Raw genomic sequence first — 17,216 nt, forward strand, 5'->3', positions numbered from 1 at the left:
TTAAGGATGTTTGTTTACCTGCTCTGTTCTGTATTTTCTAGATTCACGATGGCGCCCTGCAAAACCATTGGAGTGTCTCGAGTCAGCTGGGCACAGCTCACAAGTAGCATTCCGAAGCCAAGTGATTCTTCCCGTAAACAAAACTGGTTTGCAGGAGCTTGATTCGGGAAGACATGACGACACTGGGTACGTTGCATTGCGAACTGTTCAGCTGTGTGAGCCTGTGTGTACTGAGGCGTTAATGCAGAACTGTTGGGCATTGGGCCCAGAACAGATGTGATGATGAGTGAGAGCAAAGAGGCAAGGGAGGAAGGAGCAGAAGAAGAAAGCACATTTTAGGCTTCTCAGTTCCTGCCTAGACAACCACTGCTTCCAAAACCTGGGAACCATCCCCAGATGCCTCTTATCAAGAGAAAGTAGGAAGCAACATGATCTGTGGAGAAAACAAACATATTTATTTTTTTCATTTGCCAATCCTGCAAACAATAGCTGTTTGTAGGCAAATAATCTTCAGGTCTGTGTGGCCAGATCAATGCAGGGAGTGGTTCCCATCAGCTCTGCGGTGCCAGACACACTGAATGCTTTGTAAGGAAACAGGTCCTTGAACTTCTCCACAGCACAGACACTATCTTAGTAGGTTATCTTGCACTTGCTTCTGTGCCTGCTCCCATTCTCCTCATCTTCCAATGCTTGGCCTGGCAGGGAGAAGCGAAGACTAGATAAAATAGATGAAATAGACCTTGTTTTAATAGAAAAGGCTTCAAAATGTTCAGCTGTTTGTTATTTCCTTGCCACTTACTTTTCCAATTTACTGTTGGAGCCAGGCTAAAGGAAAGGCCAATCCTTGTGCACAGTTGCAGTTTAATACCTCTGATATGCATGAAGAAAATTAATTTGACTGAGGATTTTGCTTCATGAAGTAATTACAGCACAAAGCATAAAAAGGCTGTGTTTTGTCTTGAGCCACCAAAGTCCTGGTTTGCATCATGAGGTCATGTTTAGGATTACAAATGTTTGCACAAATAGCATCTTATAGTATCTCACATCGCCTCTCTCCACCTTCACTAACAGGACTTTTGAAGGTGGAGAGGAACAGGGAAAGAAACTGTTCTTCAGTCCCACATGTGTTAAAAGTGAAACTTAAACTCACAGGGCATGAGAAGAGCAACACAAATATGGGAGGGTGCTGAGTTCATGGGGCTGCTCACACTCCAAAATATATCCCATGCCTACAACCTCTCTCCACTACTATCATGGAGAAGGGTTGTAGGCACCAGCACAGCTCAATTAAGGTTGGATTGATACAAGAAAAACCCTCATGTAGGACATACCATTTCCAAGGTATCTTCAGGACAGGCTGATCTTTTATATTTTGAGTTTTTAAGGCACCTCTCTGGATTCAAATCCTTTTGAAATTGTATGTGAATACTTTGATAAACTGAGTAGAACTCATTTTGGTTAAAAATGGCAGATTTTTTCATTAATTTGGTGATATTTGCAAAGTGTTTCACAACTGAAGGCAACACTTCAATTATCACTATCTTGCAGCCAGAAAATATTTGGAAAAACAAAGTAAATCAAAATGTGATGGCAGAGCACGTCTCACTGCCTTCAGATATCCAGTCTCTATCAGTCAGTCACTTCTACCAGGGAGCCCACAAGATGCCAATCACACCACAGTTAAAACAGTCCATCCTGCTGCTAACCTGTATCACGGCAAATTTGGTCAAGATTGATGAAATTTATGGATTTTAAATTTGCTTTGAAAAATTGACTCAAACTCTAGAGAACTACAAATGGGAAATAAAAGTTACAGGAATGGTAAACTTCTAAAAACCAGAAAATTCACAGATTAAAGTCACTGGGGAGAAATGCACTCACCAGCACTTTCTGCCTTACCTGGGTGTTTAGGTGGGAGATCTGTAGATTGTGCAATGACTGCTGGAGCTGAGCTCTGAATATCTGTCATCAAAGCATTTAGGCTGTGGGTGACTCACATCAAGAAACTGAAATTATGAAGACCCTTCTTTTATTCATCACTGCCTGCCTCCTTTCCTCACTGATAATACAGGGTCAGCATCCTCTCAAAATGACTGGAAAAGGAAACAGTGAAACTCTCAGACACTGCTGTCATGAGCACCATGGAAAAACCATACGGAAATGAATAATTTTGTGCCCAAAGCACAGTTTGAATAATAGGCAGTAAAAAGCCCCTTCGCTGCACATTAAACAAGAGGAGAATAAATCATGAGGGGAGCTGCTCCCTCAGGAGCAGCAAGCATTGCCAATGCAGAGTGAGGGGGGTGCCTGTAGGAAAGGGCGTGGATAACTCAATTACAGTTCATCTGGATGAGGAAAACCAGGCAAATTCTGGACACTCCAGGCTGCTGAATGCTGGAGCGTAGAGCCTCAGTAGCCTTTCAGAGTATATTGTTTCACACATGTATTTATGTTTGTGTGTGCATGGGCTTCAGGGTAGATGGAAAATAAGTGGGATAAGCTTTGGCTCTGTGCCAGGTCGAGTGCTCTACACAGCTACAGCACTGCTGGTCAGCTGGAAGCACAGGCTGAGGTGTAGGTGAAAAAAATAAAATCTTTGGAATATCAATTGATCAGTTTCTAGAGTATCTATCAATGGCTACAATGGCTACAGCACCACTGGCTGGGCAAACACAGCCCACTAATATGTGCCCCACTGCCAAATCTGTCTTCATCCATGGGGCAGGATGCCAAAGGGGTCTAGAAACACCCTATTTCCAGGTAGTCTGGAGATGTCTTCACTGACCCTCTGTATACAATTCCCTGCATTTCTGGGCTGGAGCCAGGGCATAAGATACAGCAGAGTGTATTTGGAGGACTTACCACCAGCAATATTCCCTTCATTAAGGGGAAATAATTAAGGTTAAATAAGGTTGGGAAGTAAGAGAAATTAATTCCTACAGGCATCCCTAAAAGATAGGGAGACAGCAACATCAATAGCAGGAACATGTCCTAAGACTGTGCTTGGCACAGGCAGGCAGGACAGCACAGAGAGCTGTGGTCAGGTCTCACTCACGGTGGCAGATTTAGGAGTGCACATGTCCAACCCAACAGTGGGAAGGTGATCTTTGTTCTGCTTGGCAGAGCAGAGCAGGTGTAGTGGCAATGTAAAAACTTTCTGTGAGGTGCAGCTGTGCAGAGCAGCTCCAGGCAATCCACAGCCATTGCTGTCACTGCAGCAGGTTAAGGACACACTGCCGAGATCTTTGTGACAGGAGAACACAGCACGGTAACTCAGTAGCAATGTGGCCTCTCATCGAGGGATGCTTTTCCTCCTGCTCGTGTTTCCAACACATTGATCAACTCTTGCAAACTTAGGTAAAACCCATTTTTTCAGTCCCTCTATCCTAGTGGTGGCATGCCCTTCCTGAGGCACAGGAATGAATGTAAAATGTCTCACGTTTGTTCTGATCAGGGCTCTGCTGATGCTTTTAGGGCTTCTCCCACTCAGAAGTCTGGAGACGTGAGTATTTCCACCCTGTGATCTGGTAAAAGCACAAAAGACACATCTGGTGATAAAAGACACATCTCTTCTGGGGCTGGTGGACTTTCCCTTTATGCCAGGATTGAGTTTGCCCAACAAGGGACCAGTCAGTGTCCACAAGACTCTTTGACAGCAGAACATTCTGTTACTCTTCCTGTGACGTTATCAGAGGAAACACTGCACACAGCTATGTGTGTCCATTGAAATCTATTATTTCAGCTCCTTCATACGTTGCTGACTCACCCTTCATTCACTTTGTACAACCTTTTAAAAGTCTTACACATCCCCAAACCCTGTCCATGGAATTTCTGCCTTAGATGTATCTCACACTGCACCAACATTAACTCGAAGAGGCAATAATTTTCCCAGGAGTGTCTTGTACAAAATCTTCCTCATCAGAGATAAGAGACAAGGTCATTCCACATGAGACAACCCACTGGAATGACTCTTTAGACACCGCTTGTTCTGGAACTTCTTATTCATCATTTTCCTCATCCTGATATTTTGTCCTCTAATTGCAAAAGTACTTTCCACTTCCACTGAGTGTTTCTGGGGGCAAGGTACAGACAGAAATGGATAAACTCCTCTTCATTGGGACTAGGAATACATTGGGATATGGCTAAGAGATTTCTTCTAGCTTGGGTGCATTTGTAGCTTTTGTGGGAAATAGCAACTGGACAGCTAAAAATGGACAGCTTAGAAAGAAGCATTTCTGCACCAATCACCATCAGATAGGTTTTCACCTGGGCAGAGGACCTCCAAAAACATCCTGCAAGCTGCAGGGAGTGGGGCTTAACTCATCAAGGTACTTTCCTTTCTGAATCAGCACTAAATCTACGCCACTGTGATATCACGGGCTATCTGCCTTTGGAAGCTCTGAGTATTTTTAAGCATTCTAACAGCAAAGCGCTGACTATTGCTGGGGATTACAGATTCTGCAGAACATTTTGGAAGATAACTTCTGGCATCTTGCCACTTGTTATATGGAAAATATGTTATATTATCTTCCATGTGTGTGGGGGTGTGAGGGTGCTCTGAGTGTCCTGGCCCTCAGCCTGCAAAGACTTACACATATTTTATGCAGAATAAAGTTAAGCAATACATAATGAACTTGTTCAGGCTCAGAGCCTAGATCTGTCACTTAAGACATGTTCCATATCCTTTAAGACTTCTCGAAAGACAGCATCTTTCTCGACACTCCAAGTACACTACTACGAGCACCATGCTGGAGGTTGGCTGAGTGGGACACGAATATGCTGTTATCAGTGTAGGACTTTCCAGTGGAAGGGCCTGGTCCTGCCCCAGCTGGCTGGAGTCCTTTGACTGGGATAGTCACGCTGGGATGGGCAAACTGGTCCCAGACTCCTGTACGCACACAGGAATGTGGAGGAGCTGCTGTCAGATGCACAGCAAACATTTGATGTCATGTTCTTCTCTTACTGTCAGTCCTGGAAAGATCTCCAGAGGCACTGAGTGAAGGATGAGGTGCAGCAGGTTGAGGTAAGGATGTCAGAGCACCAGGAATAGCAGGAAAAGGCCCTTATTGCTGGGAGACAGTGGTGTTATTCCCATGGAGACCCTTGCAAGAGTCCTCCCATGAATGACTTCTGGGTGGGTTTGGGTGGGACGCAGAGGCAGAAGGCAGCAGAGGGCACATCCTCCCAGTGCCACCCTTTGGGGGAAGCCAGGGTGGTTGTTCTACTCCCCAAAGCCCATCTGGGCACATCCTGCTCCCCTGCCTTACTGCCCTCGGCTGCGGGGAGCCCTGCGGAGTGCTGTGGGGAGCAATGTCAGAGCGTGGAGCTCTGGGTGAGCCCTGCAGGAGCACTGAGGGGACACCAAGGGGAGCCCTGAGGGAGCAATGTCCGAGCCCTTTGGAGAGCCCTGAGGGACTGTGTGGGACCCGGTGGGAGCCCTTTGGGATTCTGTGGAGAGCCCTGCGGGGACCCGTTTATGGCCTGAGGGGAATCCCTTGAGACATCGAGTAGAATCCCTTGCAACCTTTGGGATCCTGAGCAGTGTCCTTTGGGATCCTGTGGAGAGCCCTGCGGGGACCCGTTTATGGCCTGAGGGGAATCCCTTGAGACATTGAGTAGAATCCCTTGCAACCGTGTGGAGAGCCCTCTGGGATCCTGAGGGGTGTCCTTTGGGATCCTGTGGAGAGCCCTGCGGGGACCCGTTTATGGCCTGGGGGGAATCCCTTGAGACATCGAGTAGAATCCCCTGCAACCTTAGGGATCCTGAGGGGTGTCCTTTGGGATCCCGTGAGCCGCCCTCGGGGATCCCTTTGTGCGCGCTGTGGGGACGGCGGGGCGGGAGCGCTGTGGGGACCCCGCGGCGGCGCGCGGGCGCCCCCCCCGGCCCCAGCGGCGCGCGCGGGGCCTCGGGGGAGCGGCGCCGCCCGTCACCTGCGGCCGCGCGAGGGGCCGGGGCGGGGCGCGGGGGGGCGGGGCCGGCGCGCGAGGCGGGGGGCGGCGGCCAATGGGGGGCGGGCGGGCGGCTCGCGCGGCGCTCTTAAGGCGGCGCGGGCGCTGTCAGCGGGCAGAAGGCGCGCGGGCTCGACGGCGGGGCCATGGCAGCCCTCAACGGCGCCGTGGAGAACGGGCAGCCCGACAAGAAAGTGCCCCCGCTGCCGCGGCCCCTGCGCAGCCTGGAGGTGAAATACACCAAGGTGAGCCCGCCAGGCATGGGGCGCTGGGCAGCGGGTGGGCTTCGCTGTGGTGTCGGCCGATGTTCGGTGGAGTCAGGGTGGTGGTGAGGTGTTATATTTTTAATACAAAATTTTTACCCTCAGTGTTGTTTTTCTTAGCTTCTCTTATTCCTTCTGCTGTCTGAGATAGTAGGTTTATGGGGTTTGAGGTTGAGCAAGCAGATGACAGTGGCATTTCTAATGAAGAAGCACTTGTCCCAGTCCCTAATGCCCAAAACCTACCTTTTTCTTTTTAATCAAATAACTCCACCAAAGCTGTTGCTCTGCCCTAGGCGCCCTGGGCTCCTCTCCCTGGCTGTGGTGCCTGACACCATCTTCCTCTCCCAGCCCACCCGTGAACGCCTCCAGCTCCCCGCTGGCGCTCAGCAAAATCCGATTTGGATGGGGTGAGCCTGGGCAGGGTGAGGAAGGTTTTATCCCTCAGAGCCGCTTGCTGGGCTTGTGTTCAAGCGTCCTTGACCCACAGCTCCCCTGTGGGGAGGTGGCTCGGTGCCAGTGGTGGGTTTGGGTGGTGGCGAGCACAGGGCCGGTGTCCAGCAGGACTGGGCCTTGTGGAAAGGCTCTGCCATGAGCCTGGAGCCGTCCTGCAGCTCCACGAGAGGAGCAGTGCTCGTGTTGGTGGCTCTTCGTCCCAACTCCATGGCGTCCCCACGGGATGAGGAGTCGGGCACTGAGCCCACACAAACCCTGACCTCTCCGCTCTACATTGAGTTTCCCTTTAAACAGTCGCTCCTGACCTTTTGGTATAAACCAAAGGCTCCTGAGCTTGGTATCTCTGTCCCTCAGAGGTGGGGCTGAGCAGGGCTGCAGAAATCCCTGCTCCCAGTGCAGCTGTAGCTCTGCGATCGCCGAGTCGCTTTTTGTTCCACAACAGCCTGACCCGCTGCCTTGCGCAGTGGGGAGAGCGTCCCGGCTGGTTACTGCTGGGGAGCCTTGGCTGCTATAATTTCAACTTTGTGCCCGGACTAAAAGAGCTGGAGGGGCTGAATGAGTGTGTTACTGTTGCATTTTTGTGTTAAGTATTAAGAAAAAACAAAATTTGAAGCTTATTCCCTTGTAGCAAGGAGGAGTGAACAGCGATAGCTTATCCGGTGAGGTGTTGATTTGAATTATGCATCCAAAGTACTGAAAAAGATTAGCAATTAGGAGTAATCAGTGGACTAGATTCATTTTTAACATCCAAAATTTATCTACTCTTTATTTGTCAGATAAACTTGTCATTTAGCAGCAAATTGGATCTGCAGCTGCTGATTGCAGAATGGCGTAATGCTGCACAAACAGCTCTTTCCTGCGTCCAAAATGGACACAGCCATTTGAGTTCTTCTTAAACATCCAAATGTTCTGGTTTTTGTTATTTTTATTGTTGTGAACACTTTTAAACACTCCTTAGGGATCTTATCCTGCAGCCGTGTATGTTTTCAAACGCACGGTTTATGCTCCGTAGTTTTGCCAGAGACTGTGAGCGCTAAAAGAGTCAAGGTAGTATCTTTAGAGTGGAAACCAACATAAATTAAAAGTGTGAGTTTGATGTTTGATCTGATGCTCCCAGTGCATCTGAGAAAATAATGAGCAGCAGTCAATTTTCATAAAACTGTGAGGGGTTTTGTGCAAGCTCTGAGTTTCACCAGATGTTTACAGCTGACAGCATGCTCCCTTCTGCTTAGAGGAGATTTTTATTTTTGGTTCTACCAGTTATGGGGCTGGGCGAGAGGCAAAGTTTTTCAACAAAGATCTTTCTTATAGAACAGCTTAGTGCTTGTCATGGATGTGTGATGGAAGTGATCTGTCCACAATTCCTTGTCTCAAATTCTGGCTATGAAGCATGAACTGGGGATATACTATTCAATTTGATTTCAACTCCTGGCACCAAGGACGCGTGATGTGTGGTGGATTCCCAGAATGATGGCAGTGTATATGTTACATTTAAAACAGCCTGATCCTGTCACTCTTGTGTTTTACTGCTTGGTAGGAACATCACTTTCCCACAGAATTAGCATTGAATGCAAAGGAAAAATCAGTACCCTTCCCAAATCCTTAGTTTGTGAGCATGTACCTGATACTGTAATTTTATGGTTCCTGTCACATTTCCCACATTTGTAATATGACTTTTCTTCATTAGGGAAATAAAGAAAAACTGAGGGTAAAATGTGTAAATGTTAAAATGTAGCACTTGGATAACAGTAGTTTGGAAGCACTGGTGTCCTAAACTGGAGTTAATATTTCTAACATTGTATCTTTCCTTTTGACTTCCCTTGGCAACATTTTTTGTGAAATTTTCTTTTTCTCAGCCTGTGTGAAACAGGTGGGTCCAGCAGTTCAGCTTCTACACCAATTACACTTTGGATGCTTTATGCAGAAATAATAAGAAAGTCCTTTCAGGAAAAAAAGCTGCCCAAGGAAAGAAAACTATGACCCAAAGCAGTGGGAATTCCGAATGTAAGAGATGCAACATTAATCTCCTGGTGGTGTGTAGAGACTCATAAACAAGATTGCAAATGTGGATGGCTTCCAAATAAAAGTACTAGCTTACAGCCACTAGCAGGCTACTAATAAAGATTACTTCATCTAATCTTATTTAAAATATATTTATAAAATATAACACTGCCAAGTCAGATCACAGCGTGGATAAGATGCATGTTGAATCAATTAATTGTATATAGGTATTCATGTTCTGTTTACAGTGAGTAACAGCACTCCAGTATTTAATGCATTTTCAGTTACGCAATGCTGGGACTGTTTGTTCTTGCTCTGGAAATGCAATATTTTGAAACACTTAAATCTTGTCATAGATGACTCTAAGTGACGTGGGAGGCTTGATCTGGCCTGTGACAAGGCATGGTGGGGTAGAACCGAGCCAGAACCCTCCTCCTGTGGACACTGCAGGAAGGGGAGCAAGCTGTGGAGGTAGCCCAGGGCAGGGCACAAACAGCCAAGTAATAATTGTACAGCAGCACGTAACAAGGGGCTCCTTCTGCCTCAACCATGCAAGTTTCTCTTGGTGTCTGCTTGCTGTTCCCATGGAGATGCATTTCAAGAACTGCCCATTTCTCACTGCCAAATCCCAGTGTTTTTCTCTGTGGGACCTGTGCTCTGCCTTCCTCTGGCTCAAAACTAACTGGGTGCACAAGGCTTGTTGAAATGCTCCTGTATTGCCAGCAGTGTCCCTTGGAGAGAGACTGAGCACACTTGACTCTGCCATGGATGGAAGTTGAAGAGCCTCTGGACCTTTGAGGAGCACTTGTGGTTTTTTTTTTTTTGTCTATATCAGTTGTTTTTCTTTCTCCTGCCCATCCCACTCCCCTTGCTCTCTCTTCAGATATTTATTAACAATGAATGGCACGAGTCTACAAGTGGAAAGAAGTTCCCCACCTACAACCCTTCAACGCTGGAGAAAATGTGTGACATTGAGGAAGGAGATAAGGTAAGTGTTGTTGGACAAGCAGTGCAAAAGATATTTTCCAGGGGATTTCTTTTTGTAGGGAAGCACACAGAGGAAAAGCTGGCTTTTAACAACCATATCCATCTGGCCAGCCTGAGCTGGAGGTCTGGGACACTGGATGTGCTGCTCAAGAATTACATGGGCTGGGTGGCATCAATCCTGGCCAGCTTGTCAGAAGCACTTTCCCTGGTAGGAACTGGCTGCTGAACACTGTCAGAGGAATGAGATTGAGCATCATTCTTGTGCCACAGACTGGAAGGAAGTAGCCAGCCTGAGGAAATAGCAATGATGGTGTGTGCTCACCCCTGACAGGATTTGGGCCCTGTGTTGGGGGTGGTTTATACCCCAGCTGCAGGGCAGCCTGTTGGAGACACTGAACTGAAACTCCCCCTTTTTTAAACACAAACAACCTGAGTGCTTGGGGCAGTTTAAGCTCAGTCATGCAAACATTGACCACTTGCTGCTGGAGATGTGGTGCTGCTTTTCTAGCTGTTATTGTGGGTTCTGGCCTACTGCACAGATGTGACAGCTCTCACTAAAACCAAGCCAGTATCTCAAGAGCTTTAGCTGGCTCTGGTGTGCTGTAGAGTAACCTGAGATGTAACTGCTTGGGTTTGGTAACAGCCTGAGGTGAGGAACAATCACATGTGACACTTTTTTTGTCCAAAACAGCTCATCATGTATGGGCCAACTGGTCTGACCTATGGAAAAGAGCTGGGCCAACATCTGGCTTTGTGCAGGAAGTCATGGGAAGGTGATTCACAGCTGCTGTGCCGTGCCAGGGCTTTGGTAGCTCATTGCTGTGGGCAGTAAGTGATGGGCAGCGTGGCCCTTTCTGCCTGTGCTGACATCTTTTTCTTGGTATTTAAGCTTGTCCAGTGCTTGTGAGGCAGCCTCCAAGATTTACTGCCACTGGGGATCTGTGCATCCATGGGGCAATTACACATTGAGGCAGAACCAAACATTGTGTCATTTCATTATCCTGACTGGGTAGGACACAACTGTGTTTAATTGCAGTGGCATGTAAACAGTGGAGTTGAGGCTGACTCTGATGCAACTGTATTTTGATAGGCAGAAACCATGACATTGTTATTGTTCCCTGAGCTAAGTGTCTCCTCAAGCAGCTATAGAGTATTACATGAGCAGTTTGTGCCTGCTTTGTAGTGTTGGCTAAAAAAAAAATTGTTATATAGAACTAAAAGGCCAGTTTTGCCTCCTTGAGATTTGTCCCTTTCTGAATTCAGCTTCTGGCTTGCAGGAAGTGGAGCTTTCCAGTCAGTGGAGCTCTCTCCCCCTGAGTACTCAGTATAGGTGATTGATTTCTTAGTGGAAATTGCAGCCAAAAATGTAAGCTAGCTGTGCTTTGGGTGCTGAAAGCCTCTTCTATACATCACACCTTTCAAAACAATATTTTGCTCTAACTAGATTTTTGCAGGACAGTGAGTGGGGATTAGATGTGGATCTGGATTAATTAAAGAGCGATGTGTGACAACCATCCCCAGCTAGCTGTTTGCCTTCTGGTGACACTTGACCATGTCCTACTCTTTCCTGGGAAACCAAGGTCCCTGAGGCTTCCCTTGCTCTGGTTCATCCCCTTGTGGGGCTGTAACTCCAGTCTGCTGGAGTCACCACAGGAAGTGGTGAGGTGTGTGAGTTGTGTTCAGTGGTGCTTTCCAGTGCCTTGTCCCCATGTGCCACTGTACTTGCTGTGCTGGCCAGTGCCACTGCAGGGGTGGCAGCTACTGCCTTCAGCTCTGCTCTGCCTTCACAGCAGGCTGGGAGCAGAACTCCCCTTCCCAAACCCTGAACAGAAACCTGCCCCTCCCTGACCACACAGTGTTTTGCTTAGGCTGCACGTGAGGGGTGTAAATTTGGCAGCCGATATCTCGGTGATGACAGTTTAGTCTGGTGCTGAAACTTGGCCAATGCTTTATAAGCCTAGAAGCAAAGGTTTTGTTGTCTGTTCTTTAGTTACAGAATTGTCCTTGATGGGACAGTTGAGGGATAAAGAAAAGTCTGTGTGGAAAAAGACGCCCTGAAAATAAAATGGTGGATGTTTCCACTGGATGCTGGAATATACCTCACAAATAAAAGCTTAGTGTCCAACTGATTGCCAGGTTGATAATGGAAAAAGAGTAACTCTGGTGCTGTCCCTAACACTTGGAGACAGGCTTTTTCCTTCTAGCAGCTTGCTGATATCCATCAAGATCAGGGGAAAATTGCTCCTTCCTCAAAGGAGTGCCCAGCTCAGTTGCCTCAGAGCATGGGCTCTTGACAGCTGTGACTGTCAAGTCTCTGTCATGATCATTTCTAAACAATTCAATCTCATGTGGATCTTTGAAGGGTTGTGAGAGGGATTTGTTCAGTCAGCCTGTCCCCTTCAGATTGTAGTGGCAGACTGAGGTGAGACCATAGCAGACTTGCAATGCCCTCCATAATAATTTTGGACATTTCAGGCTGTTAGGATGCTGTTTGTAGCTGTTTTAAATCCGAGTTTGGAACTTAAAGCAATTCAATCTGTGGACTGTTTGCAGGGGAGCAGGTCAGGGAATCTCTTGTAACTGAAAAACTGTGACATGCTCATGCCTTGTGTCAGAAGAGCGCCTTTCCAAATATGTGCACAGGGGAGGCTTTTTGAAGAAGTCAGTAGGTGAACTGAAGAAAGAGGGTCCCCAGTGGGTGTGCTCTATTCCTGGCACGTCTCCTCACTTGGAGCACTCTGGGGCACCCTGAGATTGAAGCAGAGCAAGGCTTTTTTGCAGGAGTTTTCCCCACTCACAGAGCCAGTGGGGTGATGGTCTTCACTGTGCTCTGCAGCTTGCTGCTGGGGCAGGAGAAAGGAAAAGAGGATGGGAAAGAAAAAAGGAGCAGCAATGAGCAGGCCTTGAGGTAGAGGAGGAAGATAGACGAAGCAGCTTAGAACAAAGAACAGTGTTCAGTTTGTTCAGGGGGGAAGGTATGTGATTGTGTAACTGGGGGTTGTATCATAATTCAAACACCCCAGGTGGGTATGAAGGTTTGCAGGCATTTCCCAACACTGTAAAGACTTTGCAATCTTAATATTCTTGGTGGAGCTTTTTATGTAATGCTCATTAAATCTGTTATAGATCCGAGTAGAGCACCAGGATGCTTGGATCTCCTCCTGCTGTGGTTTTGTGCACCACAGGGTGTTCCTGGCACCTTGACAGTTCAGAGTCACTTTGTCACGCCTTGTGCCTACCTATTGCAACATGCCTGCAATGAACTGCCAGTCAGACTCCCCTAATGCCTAGTCATAACAGGATGGATTAAGAATGGCATTTCAGCCTTCCTGAAGGATTTCCTTGTTTTTGCTGGTCTCTCAGGCCTGTTGAGGCTGTGCAGAAAGGCTCTCAGGATATCACTTGGTGGTGCTACCCTGAGGGTGTTTAGGGAAAGCCTGTTTGCCTGTGTGACAGTGAGTGCAGGCTCTGAGCCACTATTTGTACCCAGAATGTCTGAGAAAGATGATTGTCTTCATTTTTGTCTCTACAGGCACTGCAGCAGGGCTCATGTGCTCCCATTTTTAGAGGCTGGGGAAGATCTGGGCATGCACTGAAGTCCTCTGCCCATGCACTCATCTCACTCCTGTTCTGAGTGCCAGGGTGGAGGGAAGACCCTCAGTACCATGGGCATTGTGCCACTGCAGACCCAGCTCCCTGCACATCTGTGCTCCCAGCCTGGTTGCAGAACTAATTAATTGCTGCTATGGAAAGGCTCGTTTAAACCTGACACACTTATGTTCCTTTGCCTGCTCTGTCACATAAAATATTGCCTTCTTTCAGCTTAAGCCCTCATTTCAGCAGGCAGGATGGGGGACATGTGAGTGTGCAGTGGCTGGTGGTGCCTTCTGGCTTTTGTGATGTGCCAAGCTGAATCCAGATCAACTCCAGCAGAGTGAGCCATTCAAAGGCCTGTTGTGGCTGTGGGTGATGGGCCCCAGGCAGGACCTGCCTGTGTGTGCTCAGTGGCTCTGGTCACCTCTGCCCCATCAGCATCCCTTGCTGGACCAGAGCCATCCTCTGACAGCACAAGTTTCCTCCAGTGGCTTCCCATCAGTGCTTTTCCAGAAGGATGGAATTCTTTTCCTGACAATATAGGTCAGACTGTTTCAAAGCTGTGTGATCTCTTGGTAAAGAAATGGAGCCAAATGTAATGTAAGGTGCCATTGCCTCGGGTGATGACTTGCAGTTTTGACCATGAAGGCAGCGTGTCTCCCTACAACATTTTTTCTTGATTGAGCACCACACATCCCCTCACATGAGGGGGATGTGGCCAGACCTTGTTGGATCAGTGCAGAGGCTCATTTCCTAATTGTATCCAGACAAGACTTGAGAAAAAGTAAAGATGAGATCAACTGGTGAAGTGCTGGGAGGAATGATTGAGGTCTGACACCCTCCCTCCTTTCCCACCCTTTTGAGCCAGATATTGCAGAGAGGTGCAAGTTCTCCATCAGCTGAAGTGAGGCTCGGGCTGTGCCAGACCTTACATACAGCAGGAATCTGTCCAAAGCTTTATCAATGCTTGGGGTACAGCCTTGGCCTTGTGGATGTTGGTGGCAGTGTTCCCATAGATTCCATTGGATTGGGAGCCCTTGGCTTCACTTTTTTAATCAATGTATGTGAGGTGGTGGGAGGAGTCCAGGGCATACCGTGGCCAGAGCAAATGAATAAAGCTCCAGGAGTGATGGTGTGGGAAGAGAGGAATTTGCTCCCCATCTGGTTAGTAACTTTGTTAAACACAGTTGGATTTGGTCCAGAGGATGGTAAAGCTGTTGGGAGATGAAGGGACAATGGCACTCAGTGTGTGTAGGGGAAACGTCTTTGTCATAACACTGAACAGCAAAACCTTTCCCATCTGGTGGAAACGTTCTGGGAATGTGTTCTAGGCTCTAAGGGTGATTTTCAGTGTGTTAACTGCCTTGGCATGGGCTCCAGGGGAACTGGATGGTGGGATCTGAGCTGTAATTACTTCCCTGGGTAAAATCTTGATCTCATGGGGGATTTTCCTGCCCACACTTGTTTAGAGGAGGCTAATTCATGTAGGCCAGTGGCCTGTCATGATTCTTCATCCTCCCCCAGTGTCACATCCTGTATTGGCAGGAACATGATTCTGGATTATTTTATAAACAAGTCAGTTACATTAAATTACCCTTGAAAGACCCAATTGGTATTCAGACCTCAAGGTTGTTTATGAGCCCAGGCCAAACATAAAACATATTCCAGGCTTGAACTCAAATCCAGGAGTGAAATGAAAGTGGTTTTGTTGGACAACTTGGTTTTGGCCACCACAGCACCAACCAGGAAGCAGCCTGGGGGGGTTTCTGTGCCATTGTCCAGCTCCTTCCTTGTAACCTGAGGTTTTCTTTTGTGTGTGTTGTGTAGCCTGATGTGGATAATGCAGTGGAGGCAGCGAAGGCAGCGTTCCAGAGGGGGTCTCCGTGGAGACAGATGGATGCCCCAAGCAGAGGACGACTCCTGCACAAGCTGGCTGATCTCCTGGAGCGGGACAGAGTCATCCTGGCAGTGAGTATGGCAGCACTGATAAGCCAGCAACAGTCTGCTCCATCCCTCTGGTGTATCCATATCTACCTAATATTTTTCTTTTCTCTCCCTTCATGAAGGGCAGAAGAGTCCATACAGGACTCATGGCTTTGTTGCTCTTTCTGCAGGATTTTAGGGGTTTTAGAAGGCTGTCAGTTCTACACAGTTGACTTCTGCAGAACTTTAGCTAGTTATTGATGTGATTAAATATATTAATACTTAAATTTTCAAAGCAATATTTTTTGTTTTAACTATCATTGATGTTTATAGCTGTCTCCCAGCTCTTATTTAAAAAAAAATGCACCAAAACAACCAAATCATACCAAACCACCACAACTCATTCTTTATTACAAAAATGCAGGTGGGTTTGACTTCTGTGCAAATTCTTTCCCTTAAAATGGGGAGCTGGAAAGAGAATCTTTCTCTTGCTGGATATCATCCAAAGTTTAAAATGTGTGTAAGTGGGAACTGTTCCTTTCCCTATTGAATGTACTGACTCAGGAAAATCTCTTTATAGCTGCGAAGCTGTGTTAACTTGGACTTTTGCACTGAAAAACTGTTGCTAATGGTTTCATGATCCTGTCCTGGAGGAGTCCTGCTGGTGCAGAACAAAGGGATAAGAACCTGAGCTAAAATGTGCTCAGTTGGTAGAAACCTTTGGACTGTACAGGCCTTGTACATCTTTCCAAATGGCACCCAGAGATCCTCAGCTTGGGGCTGCTGAACATCCACACCTAAGCTCTTGGATCTCAGCACTCTCCAGTTCAGTGCTGCACTTTTACTTTCAGGGAAAGGCATTTATGGCATTCCATGCTGTCAGATGTGCAGGTAACTGAGCCAGTGCCCTGCTGAGGTCAGTGGGAATTGACATCTGTGGGATGTGCTCAGGAGCCTGTACCTGTGTGACTGTTTTGAGCTGAGTCTCTTTCCCCAGCACAGTGTCACTCAACCACATGACAGCTTTCAGTTTCAGCAGGGCAAAACCAAAACATTCCATTCTGAAGACAGTTCTGGGCAGCAAGTAAGAGGGAAGAAAAAAAAAATATATATGTGTATGTGTGTGTGAATAAACTGTTTATTTTTTGCTCACTTTTTGAAGTGACTTTGGAGCACCCTCCTTTTCCCTTAACCAGAAAACACTTCAAGCTTTCTGCTGTCCTTCTGGCCTGGGAGGGCTTGTTTGGCATTGCTGTTTGCACTGCAGAAAACCAGCCCTGGCTGCCTTGGCTGTGTGCTGAGCAATGACTTATAAAAATCAGTTGTTTTAGCAGACATTCAGTGGATAACAATTCTTGCCATTCCAAGGGGAATGTCTGTTTGAGTGCTGTTTGGACCCTAATGTCTGTGGAGCATGACAGGGTATGACTTCATGTATAAACAAAGATGTTTCCATCTACCAAGGGATAGTACATCCTTTATGGATGTGCTGGCCATTTGCACCAATATCCCATTTAATGACCTGAGTGGAGAACAAAGCATTCCCTGAGCTAATGTCCAGAACAGTGTGAAGGACACAGGCTCAGCCTGGATTTTGTTTAGAGCTGATCAGCACCAGTGCAGCTTCAGGGGGGCAACTTCTGCCTTGTCCTGGGCTCAGCACAGATATGTGCCCAAAGGTTACTTTACCAGAACTCTGTAAAAAATATATTTATCATTTGACAAAAGAGGCTTTTCAGAGCTTGGGTTTAGGCTTATGAAGTAGAAAAATTAGATTATTTTTTTTCTAATAGAAGGAAAGTAGCTCTGCCTGATTTCAGTGACACCATCTGGACTCCAGAACATCTGTGCTGGAAGGTCAGTTAGGGTGAAGTCATGATACTCATACTGTTTCTGACCAGTGTCCCAGACCCCAGCCTGTATCCCATCCACACTCACCTTCTGGAGGCTTCTGGAAGGTGTCCCTGAACAAAGCAACTCCTGTACATATCAGAGTTACTGTGTCTGCTTTCCCTTCTGCATTATTTGTATTAACAAGCTCATTCT

At 47.2% G+C, this 17,216-nt stretch overlaps 1 protein-coding gene and 1 long non-coding RNA gene across 4 annotated transcripts in view; one reads left to right on the plus strand and one right to left on the minus strand.

Annotated features, from left to right (window-relative positions):
- Window positions 1-434: 434 nt before the first annotated feature.
- On the minus strand, window positions 435-5,892 carry LOC128794925 (uncharacterized). Of its 3 annotated transcripts, XR_008433316.1 has the most exons (4): window positions 5,754-5,892; window positions 3,440-3,524; window positions 1,900-2,093; window positions 435-695 (listed from the first exon to the last, which is right to left on the minus strand). It is a non-coding gene; the product is annotated as an uncharacterized LOC128794925 (long non-coding RNA). The 3 variants fall into 3 exon arrangements; XR_008433314.1 differs by lacking the exon at window positions 3,440-3,524; XR_008433315.1 differs by lacking the exon at window positions 5,754-5,892 and having other exon boundaries at window positions 3,440-5,743.
- Window positions 5,893-6,062: 170 nt separating this feature from the next.
- Window positions 6,063-17,216, plus strand: part of ALDH1A3 (aldehyde dehydrogenase 1 family member A3) — a 33,964-nt gene continuing 22,810 nt past the window's right edge. The window contains exons 1-3 of the mRNA XM_053955029.1: window positions 6,063-6,194; window positions 9,550-9,654; window positions 15,075-15,215. Coding sequence (XP_053811004.1) covers window positions 6,096-6,194; window positions 9,550-9,654; window positions 15,075-15,215 — 345 coding nt within the window. The 5' untranslated portion in view covers window positions 6,063-6,095. The remainder of the gene's footprint in view (window positions 6,195-9,549; window positions 9,655-15,074; window positions 15,216-17,216) is intronic.

The sequence above is a fragment of the Vidua chalybeata genome, chromosome 13 (genome assembly GCF_026979565.1).
Source record: "Vidua chalybeata isolate OUT-0048 chromosome 13, bVidCha1 merged haplotype, whole genome shotgun sequence".
Taxonomy (NCBI): domain Eukaryota; kingdom Metazoa; phylum Chordata; class Aves; order Passeriformes; family Viduidae; genus Vidua; species Vidua chalybeata.